At 43.8% G+C, this 21835-nt stretch overlaps 1 protein-coding gene across 1 annotated transcript in view; it reads left to right on the top strand.

Annotated features, from left to right (window-relative positions):
* The first annotated feature begins 9736 nt into the window (after nt 1-9736).
* The window catches only part of RNF126 (ring finger protein 126), a 50656-nt gene continuing 38557 nt past the window's right edge, over nt 9737-21835 (top strand). The window contains exons 1-2 of the mRNA XM_073655114.1: nt 9737-9889; nt 16115-16170. Of these exons, the coding sequence (XP_073511215.1) occupies nt 9815-9889; nt 16115-16170 (131 nt within the window). The 5' untranslated portion in view covers nt 9737-9814. The remainder of the gene's footprint in view (nt 9890-16114; nt 16171-21835) is intronic.

The raw sequence follows: 21835 nt of genomic DNA, 5'->3' as shown, positions 1-21835 counted from the left end.
GCCGTGACCACCTGCCTGTCCAGAGACTCTCGCCCGCTCACCTGGGAGCGCTCACCAGCCACCAGCCCGCTGCCCTTCTACCCAGAGACTGTCCCTGTCACTTGCCGTGACTACCTGCCCTTCTACCCAGAGACTGTCCCTGTCACTTGCCGTGACTACCTGCCCGTCTTCCCTGGGAGCCACCCGCTTCCTTACAAGGACTGCCCCCTTGTATAGTTGCACAGAGGTTCCACCTCCCAGACCCGTTACAAAGAGTCTGATGGTGTGGACTTCAAAGGAAGGAAACATAAGTGAGGGAACCGGGGGGATGACCAGGAAAGCACATTGTGAGGAAAGGAGCAGACCAACACCTCCACCCTGTCTGTTGCCAGGTCTGGCGGTATGTGAAAATTTCAGCCCACCAAACGAGAGAGCAGCAGCAGCGGTGGTGTCTGGCTGCTGAATCCAGGTTTCTGTGATAGCCAGAAGGTTAAGGGAATTAGAGAGGGATCACTAATCACGTTCACGCCAGTCAGTCCGGGCGCGAGCGCAACAACAGAGAATATAATATACACCTGTTTATATGGGATATGTGTGCATTCTCCTATTATCTACATATATGTCATGTTCATTCTCCACCTAACAAGCAGAGGGAATATAATATACACCTGTTTATATGGGATGTGTGTTCAATCCCCTATTATCTACATATATGTCATGTTCATTCTCCACCTACCAAGCACAGGGAATATAACAGTGGGATACCACAGGGGTCAGTATTGGGCCCCCTTCTTTTTAACATATTTATTAATGATCTTGTAGGGGGCATACAGAGTAATATTTCAATATTTGCAGATGACACTAAACTCTGCAGGGTAATCAATACAGAGGAGGACAATTTTATATTACAACAGGATCTATGTAAACTAGAAGCTTGGGCTGATAAATGGCAAATGAGCTTTAATGGGGATAAATGTAAGGTAATGCACTTGGGCAGAGGAAATAAAATGTATAATTATATGTTTAATTGTAAAACACTGGGCAAAACTGTAACTGAAAAAGACCTGGGTGTATTGGTGGACGACAAGCTCACGTTTAGTGGCCAGTGTCAGGCTGCTGCTGCAAAGGCAAATAAAATAATGAGATGCATTAAAAGAGGCATAGATGCTCATGAGGAGAACATAATTTTACCTCTATACAAGTCATTAGTGCGACCACACTTAGAATACTGTGTACAGTTCTGGTCTCCGGTGTATAAGAAAGACATAGCTGAACTAGAGCGGGTGCAGAGAAGAGCGACCAAGGTTATTAGAGGACTGGGGGGGTCTGCAATACCAAGACAGGTTATTACACTTGGGGTTATTTACTGTGGAAAAAAGAAGGCTTAGGGGTGATCTTATTACTATGTACAAGTATATGAGGGGACAGTACAAAGACCTTTCTACTGATCTTTTTACTCTGAGGTCTGAGACGGGGACAAGGGGGCATCTTCTACGTCTGGAGGAAAAAAGGTTTAAACATAATCACAGACGGGGATTCTATACTGTAAGAGCAGTGAGACTATGGAACTCTCTGCCGCATGATGTTGTAATGAGTGATTCACTGTTAAAATTTAAGAAGGGCATGGATGCCTTTCTTGAAAAGTATAATATTACAGGTTATAAATACTAGATTCCTTGATAGGGCGTTGATCCAGGGAACTAGTCTGATTGTCGTATGGAGTCGGGAAGGAATTTTTTTCCCCAATGTGGAGCTTAGTGTTTGCCACACGGGTTTTTTTTGCCTTCCTCTGGATCAACAAGTTAGGCTATGGGTTGAACTAGATGGACTTAGTCTTCCTTCAACCTTAAAACTATGTAATATACACCTGTTTATACGGGATATGTGTGCATTCTCCTATTATCTACATATATTTCATGCTCATTCTCCACCTAGCAAGCACAGGGAATATAATATACACCTGTTTATATGGGATATGTGTGCATTCTCCTATTATCTACATATATGTCATGTTCATTCTCCACCTAACAAGAACAGGGAATATAATATACACCTGTTTATATGAAATATGTGTGCATTGTCCTATTATCTACATATATGTCATGTTCATTCCCCACCTACAAAGCACAGGGAATATAATATACACCTGTTTATATGGGATATGTATTCATTCCCTTATTATCTACATATATTTCATGTTCATTCCCCACCTATCAAGCACAGGGAATATAATATACACCTGTTTATATGGGATATGTGTTCAATCCCCTATTATCTACATATATGTCATATTCATTCTCCACCTATCAAGCACAGGGAATATAATATACACCTGTTTAGAACCAACTGTGTAGTCCCTGTGCTGCAACAGGACTACAGATACTTTATTTATCACACATCTTTCGTGCTGTTAACGGAGATAGTGTGAATTCCTATTCCCGCTCTGGTGTGCTGTAACACGGAGGGGAATGTTATTTAAGTTGGTTGTTTTACCTTCTCTCCCAGAAGGTGTTCGGCAGCAGTCCACCAGGCTGCATCGCGGACCCCGGGGTCGGTTGCGTTCCATTATAATAAAGTTGTTTGCAACCGTCCCCTTAACAGTGCCCTGTCAGGTTTAATAAGTGGGATTTCTTGCCTTATAAATGGGGTTGGGAACATCAGTTGTGTTGTGCAGAAGTCTGGTGGATATACAGCTGATAGTCCTACTGAATAGACTGTTAGAATTTGTATTATGGCAAGAAAAAAGCAGCTAAGTAAAGAAAAACGACTGGCCATTATTACTTTAAGAAATGAAGGTCAGTCAGTGCGAAAAATTGGGAAAACTTTGAAAGTGTCCCCAAGTGCAGTTGCAAAAACCATCAAGCGCTACAAAGAAACTGGCTCACATGAGGACCGCCCTAGGAAAGGAAGACCAAGAGTCACCTCTGCTTCTGATGATAAGTTTATCCGAGTCACCAGCCTCAAAAATCACAGGTTTACAGCAGCTCAGATTAGAGACCAGGTCAATGCCACACAGAGTTCTAGCTGCAGACACATCTCTTCAACAACTGTTAAGAGGAGACTTTGTGCAGCAGGCCTTCAGGGTAAAATAGCTGCTAGGAAACCACTGCTAAGGACAGGCAACAAGCAGAAGAGATTTGATTGGGCTAAAGAGTACAAAAAATGGACATTAGACCAGTGGAAATCTGTGCTTTGGTCTGAGGAGTCCAAATTTGAGATCTTTGGTTCCAACCACCGTGTCTTTGTGCGACGCAGAAAAGGTGAACAGATGGACTCCACATGCCTGGTTCCCACCGTGAAGCATGGAGGAGGAGGTGTGATGGTGTGGGGGTGCTTTCCTGGTTACAATGTTGGGGATTAATTCAAAATTGAAGGCATACTGAACCAGCATGGCTACCACAGCATCTTGCAGCAGCATGCTATTCCATCCGGTTTGCGTTTAGTTGGACCATCATTTATTTTTCAACAGAACAATGACCCCAAACACACCTCCAGGCTGTGTAAGGGCTATTTGACCAAGAAGGAGAGTGATGGGGTGCTACGCCAGATGACCTGGCCTCCACAGTCACCAGACCTGAACCCAATCGAGATGGTTTGGGGTGAGTTGGACCGCAGAGTGAAGGCAAAAGGGCCAACAAGTGCTAAGCATCTCTGGGAACTCCTTCAAGATTGTTGGAAGACCATTTCCGGTGACTACCTCCTTGAAGCTCATCAAGAGAATGCCAAGAGTGTGCAAAGCAGTCATCAAAGCAAAAGGTGGCTACTTTGAAGAACCTAGAATATAATACATATTTTAAGTTGTTTCACACTTTTTTGTTAAGTATATAATTCCACATGTGTTAATTCATGGTTTTTGATGCCTTCAGTGTGAATGTACAATTTTCATAGTCATGAAAATACAGAAAAATCTTTTAATGAGGTGTGTCCAAACTTTTGGTCTGTACTGTACATATATGTCATGTTCATTCCCCACCTATCAAGAACAGGGAATATAATGTACACGTGTGTATATGAGATATGTGGTCATTCTCCTATTATCTACATATATTTCATGTTCATTCCCCACCGATCAAGCACTGGGAATATAATATACACCTGTTTATGTGGGATATGTGTTCATTCTCCTATTATCTACATATATGTCAAGTTCATTCCCCACCTAACAAGCACTGGGAATATAATATACACCTGTTTATATGGGATATGTGTTCATTCCCCTATTATCTACATATACACTACCGTTCAAAAGTTTGGGGTCATTTAGAAATTTCATTATTTTTGAAAGAAAAGCACATTTTTTTTCAATGAAGCTAACATGCCAGCTGTGTGCCCACAATGCGTTTTTTAAGCGTTTCCGCAGCGGCAAAAACGCTACAGAAATGCTTAGAAAACGCATGGTAGCAGGCCTGCCATGCTCCCCAATGATAATCCGCATGTGTTGTGCACATGCTGTAGAAATTTCCGCTTTGGGTTATCATTGCAGAAAAAACACAGCACTACCAATTATTTTGCGGAAGCGCTGCGTTTTCGCTGCCATTGACTTGCATTGAATCGCATGGATTCCGCATCACTGCATCTGTAGATGCGGAATCCAAGCATTTCAATGTGCGGATGGTACCTGTCTGTAGGACAGGAGACTCTCCTCCGGACCAGGGTACCATAGAACCTGTGAAAAAAAGAATAAAATAAAAAATATACATTATACTTTACCTTCTGATGGCCCCTGTTGTCTTTCTCTTCACTTGCTGGCAGCTCGCGGTGGACTCAAGGACCTGCGCTGACGTCATAGTCATGTGACGGCAGGTCCTTCAGTGCACAGCGAGCTGCCGGCAGCCAGGACGGAGCGAATAAAGACTCTGGGGGCCATCAGAAGATAAGTATAGATTTATTTTTTACCATTCTTTAAGGTCACAGTATATAAATCCATGCCTTTTGCATGGATTTATATAGTGTGACCAAGTTGACAAGCACTTTCCAAGTGATGCTAAAATCGCTTGGAAAGCGCTTGTCAACCCGCATGCGGAAATGCATGTGAAGAACGCTTCACATCCGCTTGTCCCTGGCAGGAAAAACGCATGTACAATCCACATGTACAATCCGCATGTACAATCCGCATTCGTTTTTTCTGCCAGGGAGATGCAGAAACGCTCAGGAAAAAATCCGGAGCATTTCTGCATCGTGGGCACATAGCCTAAATGAATCAGAAATACACTCTATACAGTACATTGTTAATGTGGTAAATGACTATTCTAGCTGCAAACGTCTTGTTTTTTTTGCAATATCTATATAGGTGTATAGAGGCCCATTTCCAACAACCACCACTCCAGTGTTTTAATGGTACATTGTGTTTGCTAACTGTGTAAGAAGGCTAATGGATATTTAGAAAACCCTATAAAACCCTTGCACAAGTATGTTAGCCCAGCTGAAAACAGTTTGGCTGATTTGAGAAGCTATAAATTGACCTTCCTTTGAGCTAGTTGAGAATCTGGAGCATTACATTTGTTTGTTCTATGAAACTCTCAAAATGGCCAGAAAGAGAAATTTCATGTGTATTCTTGTTCTTAGAAATGAAGGCTATTCCATGTGAGAAATTGCCAAGAATCTGAAGATTTCCTACAACAGTGTGTACTACTCCCTTCAGAGGAGAGCACAAACAGGCTCTAACCAGAGTAGAAAGAGAAGTGGGAGGCCCCGCTGCACAACTGAGCAACAAGAAAAGTACATTAGAGTCTCTAATTTGAGAAATCAACGCCTCACAGCTCCTCAACTGGCAGCTTCATTAAATAGTACATGCAAAACGCCAGTGTCAACGTCTACAGTGAAGAGGCGACTCCGGGATGCTGGCCTTCAGGGCAAAGTGGCAAAGAAAAAGCCATATCTGAGACTGGCTAATAAAAGGAAAAGATTAATATGGGCAAAAGAACACAGACATTGGACAGAGGAAGATTGGAAAGAAGTTTTATGGTCAGACAAATCAAAGTTTGAGGTGTTTGGATCACACAGAAGAACATTTGTGAAACGCAGAACTGAAAAGATGCTGAAAGAGTGCCTGACGCCATCTGCCAAGCATGGTGGAGGTAATGTGATGGTCTGGGGTTGCTTTGGTGCTGGTAAAGTGGGAGATTTGTACAAGGTAAATGGGATTTTAAATAAGGAAGGCTATCACTCCATTTTGCAACGCCATGCCATACCCTGTGGACAGCGCTTGATTGGAGCCAATTTCATCCTATAACAGGACAATAACCCAAAGCACAACTCCAAATTATGCATGAACTATTTAGGGAAGAAGCAGGCAGCTGGTATTCTATCTGTAATGGAGTGGCCAGCGCACTCACCAGATCTCAACCCCATTGAGCTGTTGTGGGAGCAGCTAGACCGTATGGTACGCAAAAAAGTGCCCATCAAGCCAATCCAACTTGTGGGAGCAAGACACGATGTCCCAGATGTGCTCAATCGGATTCAGGCCTGGGAAACGGGTGAGCCAGTCCATAGCTTCAATGCCTTCATCTTGCAGGAACTGCTGACACACTCCAGCCGCAAGAGGTCTGGCATTGTCCTGCATTAGGAGGATCCCAGCGCCAACCGCAACAGCATATGGTCTCACAAGGGATCTGAGGATCTCATCTTGGTACCTAATGGCAGTCAAGCTACCCCTGGTGAGCACATGGAGGGCTGTGCGGCCATCCAAAGAAATGCCACCCCACACCATTACTGACCCACTGCCAAACCGGTCATGCTGAAGGATGTTGCAGGCAGCAGATCGCTCTCCACGGCGTCTCCAGACTCTGTCACATGTGCTCATTGTGAACCAGCTGTCATCTGTGAAGAGCACAGGGCGCCAGTGGCGACTTTGCCAATCCTGTTGTTCTGTGGCAAATGCCAAGCGTCCTGCACGGTGTTGGGCTGTGAGCACAACCCCCATCTGCGGACGTCGGGCCTTCATACCACCCTCATGGAGTCGGTTTCTAACCATTTGTGCAGACACATACCCGTTTGTGGCCTGCTAGAGGTCATTTTACAGGGCTCTGGCAGTGCTCCTCCTAGCACAAACGTGGAGGTAGTGGTCCTGCTGCTGGGTTGTTGCCCTCCTACGGCCCCCTTCACGTCTCCTGGTGTACTGGCCTGTCTCCTAGAAGCACCTCTAGCCTCTGGACACTACGCTGACAGACACAGCAAACCTTCTTGCCACAGATCGCATTGATGTGCCATCCTGGATGAGTAGCACTACCTGAGCAACTTCTGTGGGTTGTAGAGTCCGTCTCATGCTACCACGAGTGTGAAAGCACAACCAACATTCTAAAGTGACCAAAACATCAGCCAGAAAGCATTGGTACTGAGATGTGGTCTGTGGCCCCCACCTGCAGAACCACTCCTTTATTGAGTGGGTCTTGATAATTGCCAATAATTTCCATCTATTGTCTATTCCATTTGCACAACAGCATGTGAAATTGATTGTCAATCAGTGTTGCTTCCTAAGTGGACAGTTTGATTTCACAGAAGTTTAATTTACTTGGAGTTATATTCTGTTGTTTAAGTGTTCCCTTTATTTTTTTGAGCAGTGTATTTCATGTTCATTCCCCACCTATCAAGCACAGGGAATATAATATACACCTGTTTATATGGGATACGTGTGCATTCTCCTATTATCTACATACAGTGGGTACAGAAAGTATTCAGACCCCTTTAAATTTTTCACTCTTTGTTTCATTGCAGCCATTTGGTAAATTCTAAAAAGTTCATTTTTTTTCTCATTAAAGTACACTCTGCACCCCATCTTGACTGGAAAAAAACAAATGTAGAAATTTTTGCAAATTTATTAAAAAAGAAAAACTGAAATATCACATGGTCATAAGAATTCAGTCCCTTTGCTCAGTATTGAGTAGAAGCACCCTTTTGAGCTAGTACAGCCATGAGTCTTCTTGGGAATGATGCAACAAGTTTTTCACACATGGATTCGGGGATCCTCTGCCATTCTTCCTTGCAGATCCTCTCCAGTTCCATCAGGTTGGATGGTGAACGTTGGTGGACAGCCATTTTCAGGTGTCTCCAGAGATGCTCAATGGGGTTTAGGTCAGGGCTCTGGGATGGTCAAGAATTGTCACAGAGTTGTTCTGAAGCCACTCCTTTGTTATTTTGGCTGTGTGCTTAGGGTCATTGTCTTGTTGGAAGGTGAACCTTCGGCCAAGTCTGAGGTCCAGAGCACTCTGGAAGAGATTTTCATCCAGGATATCTCTGTACTTGGCCGCATTCATGTTTCCTTCAATTGCAACCAGTCGTCCTGTCCCTGCAGCTGAAACTACCCCCATAGCATGATGCTGCCACCACCATGTTTCACTGTTGGGATTGTATTGGGCAGGTGATGAACAGTGCCTGATTTTCTCCACACATACCGCTTAGAATTATCACCAAAAATTTCTATCTTCGTGTCATTAGACCAGAGAATCTTATTTCTCATAGTCTGGGAGTCCTTCATGTGTTTTTGAACAAACTCTATATGGGCTTTCATATGTCTTGCAATGAGGAGAGGCTTCCGCCGGGCCACTCTGCCATAAAGGCCAGACTGGTGGAGGGCTGCAGTGATAGTTGACTTTGTGGAACTTTCTCCCATCTCCCTACTGCATCTCTGGAGCTCAGCCACAGTGATTTTGGGGTTCTTCTTTACCTCTCTCACCAAGGCTCTTCTCCCACGATTGCTCAGTTTGGCTGGACGGCCAGTTCTAGGAAGACTTCTGGTGGTTCTAAACTTCTTCCATTTAAGTATTATGGATGCCACTGTGCTCTTAGGAACCTTGAGTAATGCAGAAATTCTTTTGTAACCTTGGCCAGATCTGTGCCTTGCCACAATTCTGTCTCTGAGCTCCTTGGGCAGTTCCTTTGAGCTTATGATTTTCATTTGGTCTGACATGCACTGTGAGCTGTGAGGTCTTATATAGCCAGGTGTGTGCCTTTCCAAATCAAGTCCTGTCAGTTTAATTAAACACAGCTGGACTCCAATGAAGGAGTAGAACCATCTCAAAGAGGATCACAAGGAAATCGACAGAATGTGACTTAAATATGAGTGCCTGAGCTAAGGGTCTGAATACTTATGACCATGTGATATTTCAGTTTTTCTTTTTTAATAAATTTGCAAAAATTTCTACTCTTCTGTTTTTTTTTTCAGTCAAGATGGGGTGCAGAGTGTACTTTAATGAGGAAAAAAATGAACTTTTTAGAGTTTACCAAATGGCTGCAATGAAACAGAGTGAAAAAAAAGGGGTCTGAATACTTTCTGTACCCACTGTAAATGTCATGTTCATTCCCCACCTATCAAGTACAGGGAATATAATATACACTTGTTTATATGGGATAAGATGCACAAGAAACCCATTATAATTTCCATATTTTGGACCAGTAAGGTCTGTTCGTTCTTTTTACTACGTCTTCATTTGATAAGGGGGTCTCCAGGTAGTGGCCCCCTCGCGCCAGTCTGATAAACTGCAAGTAGCTGCAGCCACCCGGATAATGCAACCTACAGACTGAAAAAATACAATAAGCAGAGTAGAAATGGTCAAAACGGCTCAATCCCCCATCTTTACTCAGAAAATGGATGCGGGTGGCTCCCCACATGGCGCCTCAGCTGCCCGCTCTCTGCCACAGCCACGTAGCACGACTCCCGCCGGCGCATGATCCCTTTATGAGACCCGGCTCTGACCTTGACCTCCCCTCACACCCCGCCCCAGCATTGAACCCTTATCATCTCGCACTTTCTCTACCACGCGATTTAGCCCTTCTTGCTCGCCGTCCGTCAGTCGCAGCGCGTTGACGTAGCCGTGAGTCATCTCCAGAGCAGCGGAAAATGGCGGAGGCTTTACCGGAGGCCGGGCGGTACTTCTGTCATAGCTGTTCGTCCGAGATCAGTCCTCGTCTGCCGGTAAGATGGGAAAGGGAGGCTACGACGGGGCAACAGCAAGACTGAAGAGCTTCAGGACAGTGAGCTGAACCGAGCGGCGGCTCCTGTCAGGTGTGCGGGGGAGGACGCAGCCTCCGAGCCCAGAGTGCATGGCCGCGGCTGCCCCATCCCGGGGGTCTGCCAGCACAGAGCCTCACGCTGGGGCTGACTAGGAATGGCGCTGCCTCTCCTTACTGCGACCTTTCTAGTGTGTGAGGCAGCAGCTGCCACCCGCGGCGCCCGTTTCCCTGACTACCGGCCTCCTCCAGTCCTGAGGTAAATACCCAGGCCTCCTGCCATCTCTGTGGCCCCTGGACACGGGTGGATAATGTAATCCTTGCTAGCCCACTCACCAGCCTATGGCCAGTCTCACAAGCAATCCCTAATTATTTCGGTGGGGTCTGACTGACTGATGAGACGTTCAGAATTCATGAACTAAAGACTGGCGTCAGCCCCCCCACCGGCCGTCTATATGGGCATGCAGGTCATAGGATTGAATAAAGTGATACCTTGATATCTGTGATCCCATGTCTTATTCCAGAGATATCCATGATATATATATATAGTGTTCAGTGTCCGGCCCATAGCCCTGATCTGCATGAGAATCTGCCTCCAGAGCTTATTATAAATAAAAGGTGGCATTACCAGTGTGATGTGCAATGGCTGCTCTCCTGGTCTCACTGCAGATAGTTAATTTCAAAAAATGACGTGGAGTCCCCCCTATTTTTGATAGCCAGCTAATATTAGAATATTATCAGGCTGGGCAGGTCACTGGTTATTGGTGCCTTCCCAGCCTAAACATACCAGCCTGCTGTCTCCCCAGATTTGGCGCATCACATTAGATGCACCAATTCTGGCGCTTTGCTTGGCTCTTTCCGATTGCTCTGGTGCGGTGGCATTCGAGGTAATGATAGTTGAGGTTGATGATAGCTGTGATTTGTCAAACACAGCTGGCATCAAGCCCAGGGGTAAGTAATGGACATTTGAATAAAGACACCCCCCCCCCACTATCACTCGTTGACCAATTTATTAAAAAAAAAAAATCCCTTGCAGGTCCACCGAATCTTAATTAGTCCAGAAAAGAGTACGTGAAAAACATATAAAAAGACAGAAATAAACATAAGAGACAGTCCTCGTTCACCAATTTGTAAAAATGTTCCCAGAGCTGACGTAGTCAGTTTCCCAAATCTTGCTCCAGCGACTGTGAATAGCAGTAAAGTTCCTGCTATTCACAGGCAACAGGTAGTGACTACAATGCTCAGCGAGACATATGATGTATTTTTATGTCATGAAGGGGTTAAAGGGAACCTGACAGCTGATACCCATGATCCACAGGCCCATGTATCCAGCACTGACTGCAATATCTCAGCCAGGGATGTTGGACTCTAAAACGCTGCGGCATTTCAGAGAAAACATATTTTAGAGACCGCCAGGGAAAGATCCACATGGGAAACTGGTCAGACAGAGGTGTCCCTGGTGGCTTCTCCCGCAGGCTACAAGTGACTGGCAGGTCTCTGCATTATATGCGCAATTAGGGCTCTTTCACAGGTCCTTGTTTCCAGTACATGTAGTGTCCGTTTTCACACGTACCGGAGACACTGACACACGTAGACCCGTTCAAATGAATGGGTTTGTGCACATGTCCGTGTGATTCCATGGACCGTGTGTCTGTGTGTAAAACACGCTGACATGTCCGTTTTTTACCCGGTGCACGGCCCGCAAAACGTCCCATGCTGATGACATCCATGTGTCATCCTTGTGACATGTACTGGTACCCGTGTGCCGCATGAGGATCACACATACTGGCGCCTGGGAATCCGTGTTAAAGTTACTGCTGCTCCCAAGCTCCGGGTGCTGAAAGAATCTCATCATTGTCCCCTGCTTGCGTTGCGATCAGCACCAATAGGGAACAATGTTGAGAGTAGTATTCTGCTGCGGTGTCTAACTGCAAAAATAATAAAATAAAAAAATCATTCTACTCACCGGTCCAACGATTAAATAAGTGTCCCGCGCTGTAATCCAACTGACCGCACACGCTGAGGAGCAGAGAATGACTCACTGCAGCAAGTGGGCCCCTGTACTGTGCTGATCTCATCAGCGGTGTCCTGTCACTCACTGAGCTCAGCACAGTACCAGAAATATCAGGACCGGCCTTAGGCATAGAGCGGTCAGTCACTGTCAGCAGAGTTGAGAAGCCAGCCTGTACGAAGAGCCTACGGTGCTGCTCACTGTGTGCTAATAAAGTATATTTTTCTCTGAAATGCTGCAGCATTTCAGAGTCAAACATTCCTGGATGGGACACTGCAGTCAGTGCCGGATACATGGGGCCCACAGTTTGGCCGTATGTACAGTTGTGCTCAAAAGTTTACCTAAGTTTACAAACCCCGGCAGAATTTTTCCTTTCTTGGCCTTGTTTCAGAATGAATGATAACAAAAACTTTTTCTCCAGTCATGGTTATTAGTTGGGTGAAGCCATTTATTGTCAAACTACTGTGTTCTCTTTTTAAATCTTAATGACAACCAAAAACAACTAAGTAACCCTGATCAAAATTTCACATACCCCAGTTCTTAATACCGTGTATTGCCCCCTCTAACATCAGTGACAGCTTGAAGTCTTTTGTGGTAGTTGTGGATGAGGTTCTTTATTTTCTCAGATGGTGAAGCTGCCCATTCTTCTTGGGGAAAAAGCCTCCAGTTCCTGTAAATTTCTGGGCTGTCTAGCATGAACTGCACGCTTGAGATCTCCCCAGAGTGGCTCAATGATATTGAGATCAGGAGACTGAGATGGCCACTCCAGAACCTTCACTTTGTTCTGCTGTAGCCAATGACAGGTCGACTTGGCCTTGTGTTTTGGATCGTTGTCATGTTGGAACGTCCAAGTACGTCCCATCCGCAGCTTCCGGGCTGATGAGTGCAAATTTGCCTCCAGTATTTGCTGATAACGTGCTGCATTCATCTTTCCTTCAACTTTTACCAAGTTTCCTGTGCCTTCATAGCTCACACATCCCAAAACATCAGCGATCCACCTCCGTGCTTTACTGTAGGAATGGTGTTCCTTTCATCATAGGCCTTGACCTCTCTCCAAATGTAACATTTATGGTTGTGGCAAAAAAGTACAATTTTGGTCTCATCACTCCAAATTACCTTGTTCCAGAAGTTGTGAGGCTTGTCTCTGTGCTGTTTGGCGTATTGTAGGCGAGATGCTTTGTGGCATCTGTGCAGTAATGGCTTTCTTCTGGTGACTCAACCATGCTGCCCATTTTTCTTCAAGTGCCTCCTTATTGTGCATCTTGAAACAGCCACACCGCTATTTTTCAGAGAGTCCTGAATTTCAGCTGATGTTATTTGTGGGTTTTTCTTTGCATCCCGAACAATTTTCCTGGCAGTTGTGGCCGTAATTTTTGTTGGTCTACCTAACCGTGGTTTGGTTTTTACAGAGCCCCTGATTTTCCATTTGTTAATCACAGTTTGAACGCTGCTGACTGGTATTATCAATTCCTTGGATATATTTTTGTATCCCTTTCCTGTTCTACAGTTCAACTACCTTTTCCAATAGATTCGTTGACAATTCTTTTGCTTTCCCCGTGACTCACAATCCAGAAACGTCAGTGGCTGGATGAAAGATGCAAGAGTCTGGATCCCAGAAACTCACTCAGCTTTTATGTACACACACTGATTACAAGCAAACTGGTCACAGGTGAGGATGTTAATTTTAGTAACCATTAAAACCTAGTTGTGTCAAATTCTGTGCATGTTATCAGGCAAAAATCACCAGGGGATGTGAACTTTTGATCAGGGTCATTTGGATGTTTTTGGTTGTCATTAAGATTTAAAAAGCGAAAACACAGTAGTTTGACAATAAATGGCTTCACCCAACCAATAACCATGAGTGGAGGAAAAAAAAAGTTTTTATCATTCATATTCTCTGAAACAAGGCCAAGAAAGGAAAAATTCTGCCGGGGTATGTAAACTTTTGAGCACAACTGTATCAGGTTTACTTTAAATGTATTTATAAACCTATATGATCACATGTGGCACTTCAGCCCCACCACACGGGGGCTTTCTCAAATTTGTAAAGGAGCTGAAATGCCGCATGTGACCATATGTGAATATATGTATGTACTAAATACATGGGCATCACATACACATATGTACACAGATACATAGACATGACACACAGAAACATATTAGACATGCAATATATATAGATAGATAGATAGATAGATAGATAGATATACACACACACACACACACACACACACACACACACACACACACACACACACACACTTACTCTCTCTGCACATGATGCATTTCTCTCGGGTGCAGCTTCTCATCCGCCAGGGCCTGACTGCAGAGCGCTCTTGGCTGAAGGCAGGAGGGGGAGAGTGGAGCAGTAAGCTACAGAGCAGGGACCATGTTGAAAGCACTGCAGCACCTCTGCTCTACTGAAGGCCTGAGCTGGTCGGCGGAGCCTCCTCTCCTGCACTTGCAGAGCAGTGAGTCCACATAGTACAATCAGAGATGAAGAAGTGGGTCCTTCGGACTCCTGGCCCACCGAATCCTCTGGAGGTCCTGACCGAGCCTGGTTGTTTTCAACTGTATCTGCAGCCCAAGGATGCATCTCTACACTAACTTTTTTTTTTTAAATTCATCAGATGTTTCTTTAAAGTGACTTATATGCTATATGCATGCACTAGGGATTCTAAAACAAGGCGTCATCAGGGGGTTGGTGCTTCCTACCTGCCCCAGTTGCTGTCACCACTTTGAAACAAGTGTCATCGGTGAAGTCTGCTTCAGGGGCTGGGCTAGTTGTTGCTCTACAGAGCATGTGTCAGTTGTCAATTTTGATGCATGCTTTATATTCCTTTTGAATATGCAGTGAAAGTGTGCTTCCTCGTCAGGTCTGTAGAGAAGTAATGAGCCAGCAAGAGAGCACACGGTCAGTACTATAACGCAGTGAGCAATGTGCACATTCTGAGCATGTCTGAACTGGCACATGCTCAGTAGAACAGGGACTAGCCCAGCCCCTGAAATGGACGTCCCTCATTATGCTTCATTTCATGGTGGTGACAGCAGCGAGGGAAGTGACCACTGCGCCAGCCCCCTGATGATGTCCTCTTTTGAGAATCTCCAGTGCATGTTTTGAATAGAGAGGGAACAGTAGGGAATTTTTAATTTTAGTACATTAGAAAAGTAGTTAGATCATTGAATTAAATAGACATTTAGTATGAAATGTATCTTTGGTTTTGAACAACCACAGCTAGCAGCAGCCCATAGGTGTTGTCACCCCCCATTCACCATACCGTGGATGCACAAAATTTCCCTTTGCCTCCATATTTCTGCCTTTATATCTTGCTGTAGTTTTGTCACTGGATGTAAACCTGGGGGCTCAGGATGAACAGTGCTATATTTCCTGACTGGATTGGCTGCGCTGCGGTGTCTGGTATTGTAGGCCAAAATCTGAAACTAATATAAATGAGATTAATACAACATGCTGCATGTGTGGGTTATTGTATGGCGATATCCTGGAATACCTTTTTAATGGTTACTATGCAGTATTTTAACAGCACAGAGGAAACTCTAATTTTCTGCTCACATGTCTGGGACTCCAGCTTGTCTATTCTTAAAAAAGACACACACACACTGAATGTTCCAAATGAAGCCTTTTGCTAACTTGTAAACAGAGACATGTGGGCCCCATTGATTGTCATGAGGTGTGCCTATTTTCCATTATATGTCCATTTTTATGAAGGAAGAGAGATCACATCATTCAGAACATTTTCTTCCGTTCTAAAGAACTGTCCCCAAACGTAAACCAAATCAGCTCCATTATAATCAATTGGATTCTTCTGCTTCCTTTTGCATCAGTTAACAAACTGGTCTGCTTTGGGCATGGATTCCATTTCTGTCCTTAAACCAGAATAGACAAAATGGTACTGTCACCAAGGAAAATGTGAACTTGGCCTAAGATCATAACAGATCTCAGAAGAACACTGGGAGTGTATGAAATAACCAATCAAACAAAACATTTCTTTCTTTCTTTCTATTAGCACTAGATGAACTCATATCTACTGTAAACATGTCCATAAATGAACCCAGTTTATATGTATTAGTAATACTATGACCTCACAAATTATACAGTTTTTGTAATGGTGACATTATTATGTATGTACATTGCTTCATTGTTTTCCTTGTTTCTTGCAGGAGTATACCTGCCCAATATGTGAATCAGGGTTCATTGAAGAACTTCCTGAATTAAGGTAACCTAATGCAGACGTGCTTTGTAGTATCAGATTAAGGCTACGTTCACAGAAACGTATTTTGAGTGGAGAACAGTCTACACACAAACGCTATATTAACCCCTTTCCAACATGTGCCGTACATGTTCGGCACATGTCGGGTCTCTCCCTTTGGTATGGGCTCCAGCGATGAGCCTGCACCTTTCTGGAGACTTGACTTAGCTGATTTGATAAGCTGTCATCTGCCCCTAACAGCTGTGGGTGGAATCGCAATCCAACTGTGGTTGTTAACATGTTAAATGCTGCTGTCAATCTCTGACAGCGGCATTTAACATGGCCGTGGCGGAAGGACATCATAAGTTCCGCCCATCGGCCCCCATGTCACATGACCACGGGTCGATGATGGGTTGGCATGACAACCCCTGCGGTTTTCATTACCAGGAGGCTGAGTATCGGTCGGCGCTCATAGTCAGTGAGCATTTCTGCTGCACACAGGCGATAAGACTATTGGGTTATTCAATGTCAAGTGATCCAAATTTTTTTTCTTTTTAACCCATTTCTGACAATGTCAGTAATAGTACGTCCCTGTGCCCTGGGCCTTATGGACCAGGTATGTACTATTACGACAATGTGAATGTGCCCGCACAGAGGCTGTGCGGGCTCGATCGCTGCCAGGTGTCAGCTGATTCTGACAGCTAACACCCGGTACTATGTGCCAGGAGCGGTCCCGCACCGCTCCCGGTACGTTAACCCCCGAAATGTTGTTGTGATCGAAGTCGATTGCATCATTCCGGGAGCAAGGAGAGGAAAATAACCCCTCTTACCTTGCATCGGAGACCCCGCTCTGTCAGTGCGGGGTCCCGATCGTTGCCATGGTGACCCGATGTCGTCATGACGGCATTAGGAAGTTGGATAGCTCATGCGCAGTGTATCATCTATCTAACAGCCTGCATAGCACAGGGATGCTCCTGCATCGCTATGCTATGCTAGCGATCAGCCTGCAAAAAATGAAAGTCCCATAGTGGGACAAAGTGTGAAAGTGGAAAAATATTGAAAAAATAATCCAAAAAAATAAAAATATACTCTACCCATAAATATATATTATTATGAAAAAATAAATTAATAACAATACACATGTTTGGTAGTGCCACGTCCGGAACGACCTGACCTATAAACCTGTCCCATTTGTTAACCCCTTTAGTTAACACGGTAAAAAAATTAAATAAAAAACGAAGAAAAAAACTATGCTTTATCATACTGCTAAACAAAAAATGGACTAGAACACGATCAAAAAGACAAATGTAAATAAAAATGGTACCGCTGAAAACGTCATCCTGTCCCGCAAAAACAAGCTGCCATACAGCTCCATCAGCTGAAAAATAAAAAAGTTATAGCTCTCAGAATAAAGTGATGCAAAAAAATGTATTTTTTCTATAAAATAGTTTTTGTGTAAAAGTGCCAAAACAGAAAAAGATATAAATGTGGTACCGCTGTAAACGTACTGACCCGAAGAATAAAGCTACCTTATCAATTTTACCACACGCGGAACAACATAAAAAAAAGAAATCCTGAATTGTTGGTTTTTGTTTATTCTGCCTCACAAAAATCAGAATAGAAAGTGATCAAAAAATGTCATTTGGCCAAAAATGGTACCAATAAAAACATCAACTTGTCCTGCAAGAAACAAGCCCTCACATGACTGTCGGCGGAAATATGGAAAAATGATTGCAAAAACTAGTCTTTGCAACAATAAAATGGGGTCACTTATGGGGGGTTTCCACTGTTTAGGCACATCAGGGGCTCTCCAAACGCAACATGGCGTCCGCTAATTATTTAAGTAAGTTTTACATTCAAAAAGTCTAATGGCGCTCCTTCCCTTCCGAACCCTGCCGTGCGCCCAAACAGTGGTTTTCCCCCACACATGGGGTGTTGGTGTGCTCAGGAGAAATTACACAAAATAAAAATTGTGGTCCATTTTCTCTTGTTACCCCTGCGAAAATAAAAAAAAATTGGGTCTAAAGTATACATTTTGTGAAAAAAGTGAAGTGTTCATTTTTTCCTTCCACATTGCTTCAGTTCCTGTGAAGCATGTGAAGGGTTAATAAGCTTCTTGAATGTGGTTTTTAGCACCTTAAGGGATGCAGTTTAGAATGGTGTCACTTTGGGGTATTTTTTGTCATAGAGACCCCTCAAAGTCACTTCAAATGTGATGTGGTCCCTAAAAAAAAATGGTTTTGTAAATTTTGTTGGAAAAATGAGAAATCACTGGTCAACTTTTAACCCTTATAACTTCCTAACGAAAAAAAAGTTTTGGTTCCAACATTGTGCTGAAGTAGACATGTGGGAAATGTTATTTATGAACTATTTTGTGTGATATATCTCTCTGATTTAAGGGCATGAAAGTTCAAAGTTTGAAAATTGTGAAAAAAATTGGGAATTTGTTGAAAATTTTGCAAAGAGACACAACTAATATCGAAGAAATTTTACCAGTATCATGAAGTACAATATGTCACGAAAAAACAATCTGAGAATCAGGGGGATCTGTTGAAGCGTTCCAGAGTAATTACCTCATAAAGTGACAGTGGTCAGAATTGTAAAAATTGGCCTGGTCATTAACGTGCAAACAGCCTTCGGGAGTTAAGAGGTTTTGCAGTTTTGTGTTCATTAGTTTTTTTATATATTTCTAAAGTTTTGGAAATGTCTGAATTTTTGGGCATGTATGATGTTACATTTTTTATCATATCTCGGGTTAGAAATAAAATAAAGAGATGGGAGAGGCACCCTTTTGTTTAGAACAGTACAGGCTTTTATTTGATATGTCACAAGATTATGTTCGTTGATATTTTGTTTTTGAGGAGTCAAATTCAAAATTTTGATGCTCCATTTTGAAAAAACAATGTTATAATATTTTCAAAAAAGGCAGGAGTTACTTGAGTTCTTGGTTACATTTATACAAGAATTCAAGTTGGGCTCTCCTTGGGATTATATTTTTACTAGATGGTGGCCCGATTCTAACGCATCGGGTATTCTAGCATATGTCTCCCGACCCTCCTTTATAATGCCCCATGCAGGAAGTCACATCCCCCGCATATAATGCCCCATGCAGGAAGTCACATCCCCCGCATATAATGCCCCATGCAGGAAGTCACATCCCCCGTATATAATGCCCCATGCAGGATGTCACATCCCCCGTATATAATGCCCCATGCAGGATGTCACATCCCCCGCATATAATGCCCCATGCAGGATGTCACATCCCCCGCATATAATGCCCCATGCAGGAAGTCACATCCCCCGTATATAATGCCCCATGCAGGATGTCACATACCCCGCATATAATGCCCCATGCAGGATGTCACATACCCCGCATATAATGCCCCATGCAGGATGTCACATCCCCCGCATAGAATGCCCCATGCAGGATGTCACATACCCCGCATAGAATGCCCCATGCAGGATGTCACATACCCCGCATATAATGCCCCATGCAGGATGTCACATCCCCCGCATAGAATGCCCCATGCAGGATGTCACATCCCCCGCATAGAATGCCCCATGCAGGAAGTCACATCCCCCGTATAGAATGCCCCATGCAGGAAGTCACATCCCCCGTATAGAATGCCCCATGCAGGAAGTCATATCCCCTGTATATCCATCCCCCCATAGTGCCCCATGCACGTCCCCTATGGCCCCATACAAAAAAAAAAATCCAATACTCACCTCACTGCTTCCCTGGACTCCAGCGTAGCCGGCATGTTCACGCTGTGCGCTGTGACCGGTCAGGAGAGAGCGCGGTGTAAAGACGGCACCGCGCCCTCTGACCTGAGACGTCACAGAGCTGCAGTGGAAGACACAGGAGCTGCTGCGGAGGCACGGGGAGGGGTAAGTATGACGCCGGTGCCGGGGTCCTCATCGAGAGGGGAGGGGTAAGTATGGTGTCAGGGTCCTGATCGAGTGGGGGGAGGGAGGGGAGGGGCGTCCCACTTGTCCTCGGGAGATAAGCGGCCGTAGCCGCTGATCTCCCGACGATAGCCGCATGTAGGTCAGCAGCGCCTGCGGTCGGGGGACTTAAGCTGCGAGTAGCCGGCTGCATCTCCCGGCTGCATCGCCGCTGACCTCCGTGCCACACATGAGCCGCTAACGGCTGCCATGTTTTTCAGAAATGCCGCATCGCTGATTGGCAGACAGACGGGATAAGACAATTATATAGTAGAAGTGTGATTTTACTAAATACTGTCTCATCCTAATCATATGTTTAATAGTAAAGTAAAAGAAGCAATATTAAATATTTAAATAATAAAATAAGGTTTAAGTGATTAGGCGACTTTATTCTTCGGGCCGGTGCGATTGTTTGGCTTCTGTCACACACTAATAAATGTATTTTTTGCCGCATCGATATTTCTGCAAACAGTCATGTTGTTTTTTGTGCAACGAGCTGACGTTTTTATTGGTAACATTTTTGAGCACAGAACATTTTTTTAATCGCTTTCTTCTCCGATTTATTTGGGAGGCAGAATGAACAAAAACCAGCAATTCAAGAATTGTTTTTTTGTTTTTTTCTTTGTCATTCACCATATGGTAAAATTTGATGACCGCTTTATTCTTCGGGTCAGTACATTTACAACAATACCACATTTATATTATTTTTTTTTAATGTTTTGGCGCTTTTACACACTAAAATCTATTTTATAGAAAAAATAGAATTGTTTTTGCATCGCTATATTCTCAGAGCCATAGCTTGTTTATTTCTCCACTGATGGAGCTGTTTGGTGGCTTATTTTTTCAGGACAAGATGACTTTTTCAGTGATACTCTTTTTATTTCCATTTGATTTTTTTGATCACTTTTTATTCCACTTTTTGTTTGGCAGTATGATAAAAATGCATAGTTTTTTTGCCACTTTTATTTTATTTATGGTATTCACTGAAGGAGTTTAACTAGTGTGACAGTTTTATAGGGCGGGTCGTTCCGGTTGCGGCGATACCGAATATGTACTTTTTTTGTTGTTGTTTTTACATAAATATACCTTTTATTAGTATAATTTCTTTTTTTTACATATTTTTACAATTTTTAACTTTTGTTTTTTTTTTTTTAATTTTTTTACTTAGTTCCTCTATGGGAGTTTGAGTTTTATTACTTTGATCACTGATAGAATGCATTGCAATGCATTATACCTGTTAGTATTAGGCCACATTCATACGTTGAGTATTTGGCCAGTATTTGTCCTCATGGTTAAACAGCTTGGGGTGTTGTGGGCCTGCTCCTGGCAGTGACAGTCGGAGCTCGGCTATCACGTAAGCTGAACTCCCAGCGGCGATTACTCAGGCACCGCTCCGCCATATACGTCAAAGGTACCGAACCCCTATGACCATGACTTATAGATACGTCAAAGGTGGTGAAGGGGTTAACAGCTTTCTGCCTTTGCAGGGTGTACACAGCAAGCTGCTAATCAGTGATATGGGGGGTGGGGGATTAATTATACAGAGCTCTGACATTCAGAGAACTGGTAGATCTGCAGCAGAGAAAACACTGATTGTATCAACATGACATCAAGATGCTCAGTGAGTGACACATCGCTGGAATCGGGCTGTCTGTCCCATACATCATTCTGCTCTCAAATTACATAGCAAAAACCTGGTTCCTTTAGGCTACGTTCCCACGATCAGTTTTTGATGTTGCACCATTTC

This window comes from Phyllobates terribilis, unplaced genomic scaffold (genome assembly GCF_046119375.1).
Source record: "Phyllobates terribilis strain yellow unplaced genomic scaffold, ASM4611937v1 Scaffold_1__5_contigs__length_1240528914, whole genome shotgun sequence".
NCBI classification, from domain to species: domain Eukaryota; kingdom Metazoa; phylum Chordata; class Amphibia; order Anura; family Dendrobatidae; genus Phyllobates; species Phyllobates terribilis.
This window is presented reverse-complemented; position numbering and strand designations above follow the sequence as displayed.